The sequence below is a fragment of the Brassica oleracea genome, chromosome C6 (assembly GCF_000695525.1).
Source record: "Brassica oleracea var. oleracea cultivar TO1000 chromosome C6, BOL, whole genome shotgun sequence".
Taxonomy (NCBI): domain Eukaryota; kingdom Viridiplantae; phylum Streptophyta; class Magnoliopsida; order Brassicales; family Brassicaceae; genus Brassica; species Brassica oleracea.
Window position 1 is genome coordinate 38,092,631 of NC_027753.1, and position 6,923 is coordinate 38,099,553.

General features: G+C 39.3%; 1 protein-coding gene across 2 annotated transcripts; it reads left to right on the forward strand.

Annotated features, from left to right (window-relative positions):
* The first annotated feature begins 1,251 nt into the window (after positions 1-1,251).
* LOC106300219 (squamosa promoter-binding-like protein 16) lies at positions 1,252-5,605 on the forward strand. Of its 2 annotated transcripts, XM_013736317.1 has the most exons (11): positions 1,252-1,507; positions 1,646-2,179; positions 2,260-2,447; positions 2,534-3,309; positions 3,390-3,464; positions 3,538-3,645; positions 3,729-3,840; positions 3,930-4,065; positions 4,142-4,280; positions 4,361-4,864; positions 4,944-5,351. In XM_013736317.1, exons 2-11 carry the CDS (start codon positions 1,656-1,658, stop codon positions 5,349-5,351), a joined length of 2,970 nt encoding a protein of 989 aa, XP_013591771.1. In that variant the 5' UTR covers positions 1,252-1,507; positions 1,646-1,655. The 2 variants fall into 2 exon arrangements, with proteins under 2 accessions (XP_013591771.1, XP_013591772.1); XM_013736318.1 differs by lacking the exon at positions 1,252-1,507 and having other exon boundaries at positions 1,656-2,179; positions 4,944-5,605.
* The last annotated feature ends 1,318 nt before the right edge of the window (positions 5,606-6,923 follow it).

Here is a 6,923-nt window from a genome sequence, read left to right on the forward strand (position 1 = left end):
TTTAACATATTATTTACAACGACTTTACGACGAAATTAGGTAAGTTAAAGCACATTGAATACACGTTTTCACCTAAATATAACGGTAACATGCTTCGTTGTAATGTCGATGTAATGATTACGACGTATTTCTCATTCCACGTACATTTGTCGTAAACTTACATGGAGTTTACGACGAAAAGATTTCGTCGTAAATTTACATAGCGTTTACGACGAAAGTTAGATTCTGCGTAATTTTGTTGTAAACATCATGTAAATTTACGACGAAATATTTTCGTCGTAAATGTTCGTTGTTATGGGCACGTTTTCTTGTAGTGTCATTTGGATTGGCAAAATACGTGATGAATAAAAGAAATACATAGTGAATCAGGTATTGAGGTTTAAGGATATGAAAACCTATCTTCAAAAAATCAAGGAATTTTTTTTATCGAAAGAAAAATATAAATCAAGGAATTTATGTTTAAAGGTATAATAAGTTCATGATATTAACGCAATTTGCGGTTTTGATTGATATAGATAGTCAGTAAGTAGTATATGTATCTAACTGTCACTTTGGTTTGTATTCCATTAACATTTCGATTACATATAATTTGTCAACATCAATATCCACACATTCTCTGTTTATTTACTATATTATTTGTTTCTATAAAATTGTTTACATCAGTTTCATATCTCTATGGTCAAATCAAAATGTTATGAAATTATATGGTCTCAAATTATATTGCTGAACACTTTTGCTTATGCACCAAAAATTTTAAAATTCAACGGAACATATGAAGTAAACTGAGCGAAATTCTCTTCTAAAAAAAATTAAATACGATTATTGTCGCTTTCAACTTTGGTTAAAAGTAGTTAACGATAGGGAAAGTCAATAATACATTTGTATTCTTTATCAATATTTAGAGGCTTTTTAATTTATAACATAAACATAAAACCTCTTTTCTCGTTTGAATTGAATATTTTTTTGTTTTTCTGTACGTTACGTTTCTACATGTTTTTCTTAATTCACCACATGATATCATTATTGTTGAATAAAAAATTAATGTATGTCGTCAATGGTTGATAGGAAAATAAGGAATTCAATTCAATGGTGAATACAAAAATAAAATAAAATGCAAACAAACAATAATAATACGAATCTCGGATTATTTACAAAAACGAAGAGTTTTTTATTACAGAAACGCCCTTCAGTTTCTCCGAATTTACAGTTTGTGCCATCACCGAACAAAAACATAAGAAAAGGTTTTGTAGTAAAAGCTAAGAAAGTCGAAGACGACTGAAACACAGAGAGAGAGAGAGAGAGAGAGAGAGAGAGAGAGAGACGAAGCTTCCCCAGAAAAACAAAAGAACTAAACTTTCGATTCCCTTTCGTTCCTTAATCATTTCCACAAGTCTGAAATTTTTTGAAGCCAAGATTCGATTTTTTTGGGAGTCTCTGAAGGGAAGCCCTCTTAATTGTTCGATTCGATTTCGTTGGATCGGAGAAAAGGGTTTTTTGTTCTCTGAAGGTACACGTCGATTCGTTCTATTACAAAAGTCTCCTCTAGTTTTAGTTTCAGACAATTAAACTTTCCCAAAAGAGAAAGACTTTAACTGTCTTCTGTCTGTTTCAATTCCAACCACTGAGCTTTTTTTGAGTGATTCAGGTCGTTAGAGATGGATGAGGTGGGTCCTCAAGTAGCTGGTCCGGTCTCAATTCACCATCCCATAGGGAGAAAACGAGATCTTTATTACCAGATGTCGAATCGTCAGCCGTACTGGCTTGTCCCTCCTCAGCCACAGAACGATTGGAACCCTAAGATGTGGGAATGGGACAGTCAGAGATTCGAAGCTAAACCTGTAGAGGCAGCTGAACAGTCTGATCTTCAGGTTGGGAACGGCACGCAGTTTGATCTCAATGCGAACAACAACAACAACGGAGGTTTGAGTTATGAAGGAGAAGAAATAAGAGGTCTTGATTTGAATCTAAGCACCGTGGAAGAGACCACCAGACCTAGCAAGAAGGTTAAGTCTGGATCTCCGGGGAGGAACTACCCCAAGTGCCAGGTGGATAACTGTAACGAAGATCTATCAGTTGCTAAGGACTATCACAGAAGACATAAGGTGTGCGAGGTTCACAGTAAAGCTACCAAAGCTCTTGTTGGGAATCAGATGCAGAGGTTTTGCCAACAGTGTAGCAGGTTGAAAGAATCTAACCTTTGTTTTTTTTTTCCTTCTGAAAATATGATTTAAAAGTCTTAATTTAGATCTTTTGGTTTAGGTTTCATCTTCTTTCCGAGTTTGACGAGGGGAAGAGAAGCTGCAGGCGGAGGTTAGCTGGACATAACAGGAGGAGAAGGAAAACTCAGCCGGAGGAGGTTACATCTGGTGGGGTTGTAGCAGCTTCTGATCAAAACAAAGCTAATGTGGATGTTATGGCTTTGTTAACAGCTTTGGCTTGTGCACAAGGTTAACATCTCTCTCTCTCTCTCTCTCCTCTCTCTGGTGATGATGTTAGTGGGAATAAACCTCATTCTTGGTTTGTGTGTTTGCAGGTAGGAACGGTACTCAACCTAATGGATCTCCAGCAGTGCCGCAAAGAGAGCAGCTTCTTCAGATACTCAACAAGATCAATGCGTTGCCTCTCCCTATGGATCTTGTCTCTAAGTTGAACAGTATCAGAGTTTTAGCGAGGAAAAATCTTGATCAACCTATGAACTCACGAAATGATGTGAATGGGGCGGCCTCTTCTTCTCCTTCTACAATGGACTTGCTTGCTGTTCTCTCTTCCACTCTAGGTTCGTCTGCACCTGAGGCCATAGCGTTCTTATCTCAAGGAGGATTTGGTAGCAATGATAAGACTAAGCTAACTTCACCTGACCAAGCTACTGCAACCAATTTAGAAAAGAGGACTTTGGAGTTTCCTCCTTTTGTGGGAGGTGAGAGAACCAGCAGCAGCAACAACCCGTCTCCTTCTCAGGAGACTAGATCTTCTAGCTTGTCTCTTCAACTATTCACCTCTTCTCCAGAGGATGAGAGGCAACAACCAACGGTTGCATCTTTAGGGAAGTACTATTCCTCCGCGAGCAGCAACCCTGTGGAAGATAGATCACCGTCATCGTCTCCGGTCATGCAGGAGCTGTTCCCAATGCAGACGTCTCCTGAAACCATGAGATCTAACAATTGCAAAAACTCTAGTCCCTGTCCGAGGAATAGTTGTTTGCCTTTAGAGCTTTTTGGTGGATCAAACAGAGGAGCTGCTGCTGCAAATCCTAGTTATGCTTCGTCTGGTTCGGATTATTCACCTCCCAGCTTAAACTCTGATTCTCAGGTATGCAGATTACCACATTTACATTGTCAACATCTTAGCAGAGCAGGTCTAATGCCTACTTTCATGTGTGTTTTAAACAGGACCGCACAGGGAAGATAGTTTTCAAACTGCTTGGAAAAGATCCTAGTCAGCTCCCTGGGACATTGAGAACCGAGGTAATAGAATTATTGTTTGCTCTCCCTTATTAAGTCCTAAGATCTTAACTGTGCTAAACTCTTAATTTAACAGATCTCTAGCTGGCTTTCTAGCATTCCATCAGAAATGGAGAGTTATATTAGGCCTGGCTGTGTTATTCTATCTGTCTATGTGGCAATGTCAGCTTCTGCTTGGGAACAAGTGAGTTTGATTTGCTTGAATACGTTTGTTAATAGTATTCGAGTTTGCTCTTACTGATGGGGTTTTGTATCTTCTTCGTTTAGCTTGAAGAAAACTTGCTGCAGCGAGTTAGTTCTTTGGTTCAAGATTCAGAGTTTTGGAGCAGCACAAGGTTTTTAGTCAACACAGGCAGACAGCTCGCGTCATACAAACATGGTGAGGCGCTCACGAGCTGCTACTTCTCTCTCCGTTGGTGCGTATAGTCTGCAAGATAATAACTTAGTGTTCTCTATGCAATGTTACAGGTAGAATTCGTCTGAGCAAATCTTGGAGAACGCTGAGTTCACCAGAGCTGATCACGGTGTCACCTGTGGCTGTTGTAGCCGGTGAAGAAACTACTTTGGTAGTAAGAGGAAGAAGCTTGACTAATGATGGAATCAGGTATCAGCGATTTAGCCATTTCTTCTCATGTTTATGTTTCTTTTTTGTTCTAACCTTTAAGGTTATTGTGATGCAGTTTCCGTTGCGCTCATATGGGTAACTATACCTCAGTGGAAGTAACTGGAACGGCGCATAGAAGCACCAAATATGATGAGTTAAATGTAAATAGGTTCAAAGTCAATACCTCTGGCTCTCTGGGGCGCTGTTTCCTTGAGGTAAAACCTCGAAATAACCGAACTAACATAGTTTTGGAAGATGTTAGTTTTAACACTAAGCTAATGTGTCCAACACACAGGTGGAGAATGGATTCAGAAGCGATAGTTTCCCTTTGATTATCGCCAACACCACCATTTGCAAAGAGCTGAATCGCCTTGAAGATGAGTTTCATCCAAGTTCAAGAGAAGAAGTTCTTTGCTTCTTGAACGAGCTCGGTTGGCTGTTTCAGAAGAAATGTAGATCCGAATCAGACTTCTCCCTCTCTCGCTTCAAGTTTCTGCTTGTAAGCTCTGTTGAGAGAGACTACTCTTCTCTCGTGAGAGCCCTCCTGGATATGATAGTGGAGAGAGACGGTGTGATGAGCAAAGAGTCTTTAGATATGTTGGCTGAGTCTCAGCTGCTGAGCCGAGCTGTCAAAAGGAAGAACACAAAGATGGCGGAGACGCTGATTCATTACAGTGCTAAAAGGTTCATCTTCTTGCCTAGCGTCAAGGGACCTGGTGGTATCACGCCTCTGCATCTGGCTGCTTCTACTTCTGGCTCGGAGGATATGATTGATGTCTTGACTAATGATCCACAAGAGGTAATAATAGTTTCTCTACTCTTAGAACTCTCTCTTCTGGTGAGAGTCTCTCACTTTTGTTACTGTTTTTTTTTTTCAGATTGGATTGTCCTCTTGGAATACGTTAATAGATGCAAGTGGACAGACTCCGTTTAGCTACGCTGCAATGAGGAGCAACCACGGTTACAACACCCTGGTGTCTCGCAAACTTGCAGACAAGAGAAACGGTCAAGTATCTTTAAACATCGAAAACGGGATCGACCAGATTGGTTTGAGTAAGAGGCTAAGCTCGGATCTCAAAAGATCTTGCAACACATGCGCAAGCGTGGCCCTCAAGTATCAGAAGAAGGTATCAGGCACACGTCGCTTGTTTCCAACTCGGATCATTCACTCAATGGTTGCCGTTGCTACCGTCTGTGTCTGCGTCTGCGTGTTTATGCATGCTTTCCCTATCGTCAGACAAGGGTCACACTTCAGCTGGGGAGGTCTTGATTATGGCTCAGTCTAAAAAAAAGAGAGGCTTTGTATAATTAAGTGTTGATTATTGCAAGGAGAGTACAGAGAAGAAAGAGTAGACATAGCTTCTCAATACCTGTGTGTGTTTTTTTAAATATATATTTTGGCTAATTATGTTTGTATTCTTGAATCTATTTTAGTTACACTTCTAGTTCTGTTCTTTTGTTTCTCTTAACAACACAGAAGCTGTGGCTAATAAGATTGTAATGTAACATCCTTTCTTCTAATGCTATATGTATAAATGGTGATAATGCTATATGTATAAATAGTATCACCTTCCTTTATTTACTTCGACCACGTGCTATTGGCTATAGTTCAGGTCGGTCAACAGTGTTCTGCACCTTTTACTCACCTTCTTCCCACAAGTGTCTATCACTTTTTGATATACAAACAAATAACAAAAACTAGTTTTCTTTATGTGGATTTGGAAAGAGATAAGATCGCAGAAAAAAAGAAGAGGATTCGTCAACTTTTCTCCCAACATTTTGAACAATTAGTGGTTATGTTTAGTTTTCAATTGATAGCTACTAACTGATTACGTGGATCACACTTCTCTTGTTATTATTATTATCACCATCTCTTAACCATATTCCATGTTATATAGTTTATTGATTTAGTATCTGTCACGAGTACTATAGTACATTACATTTGTGGATGACTTACCATGGTCATCTGTATATTATATTAAAATGTGTTACCCCATAGTCATCTGTGTATTATATTAAAATGTGTACTTGTTTGTCTAATTGTTCCCCCACTCCTTTCTATATTGGACAGCAAAAGAAAATTAAAACCTATGAAAAATCAGTGAGAAAAAGAAGAAACATTTTAGATAATTTACTTGAGAATACTTTGTTATTGGGAGTCCTTTTGAAGGCTTGTTACTTTCAATGTCACTAGTCTATTAGATAAGTGTAGAAGATAGCAGACATTCATTATATATCCAGAAGAAAAAATTAGCATATAGATTGCATTATTTTCTAGTGTAGGGACTTAGATAATTATGTTCATTTTAGAGTTTCGTTAACTCACGCAATCTCAATCGATTGGCATACTGTTTTCCATCGAGACATAGATGTTGTTATCTTATCTATCCGTATGTTCTACCAGCTTAAACGAAGCTATCATGTATTTAAACTTCGGGTCAGATTTGTCTCGCTGTTGCCAGCGCTCCGACGTAACTTTTCCGGAGGAGGTGTGGCTTCGTCTTGACGCGTGTATCCTGAATCGTGCGTCGATCGTACACGTGGTGAGGCGTCTGCCCTTTACCCTTCTCGACGGTTTTTCTTTATTGGGCTGACTACCCATTGAGTTTTGTAATCTGGCATTGTTTAGGCCTTAGCTTTTGTTTCGGGTTGGACTTTGTCCCGGTTGAGCTTTGTCCCTTTAATAAAATACTTTCAGAAAAAAAAAACTTCGGGTCAGAAGTAGAAATTTGAAAAAGCGGGCTTTCTCTCTCTTCTCTCTCTGTTTCGAGAGATTGAGAGTTGCGGTCGCCCCTTCGACGGCGTAAGAATTTCGACTCTGGTACACGGTGGTCTTCTCGACGGCGTGTAGCCGGCCC

Excerpts from the sequence above, each read along its gene's own strand:
- LOC106300219 (XM_013736317.1), top strand. The coding sequence starts at position 1,656 with ATGGATGAGGTGGGTCCTCAAGTAGCTGGTCCGGTCTCAATTCACCAT. Across the intron at positions 2,448-2,533 it reads AGCTTTGGCTTGTGCACAAG|GTAGGAACGGTACTCAACCT; the intron begins GTTAACATCTCT and ends GTGTGTTTGCAG. Across the intron at positions 3,310-3,389 it reads GCTTAAACTCTGATTCTCAG|GACCGCACAGGGAAGATAGT; the intron begins GTATGCAGATTA and ends TGTTTTAAACAG.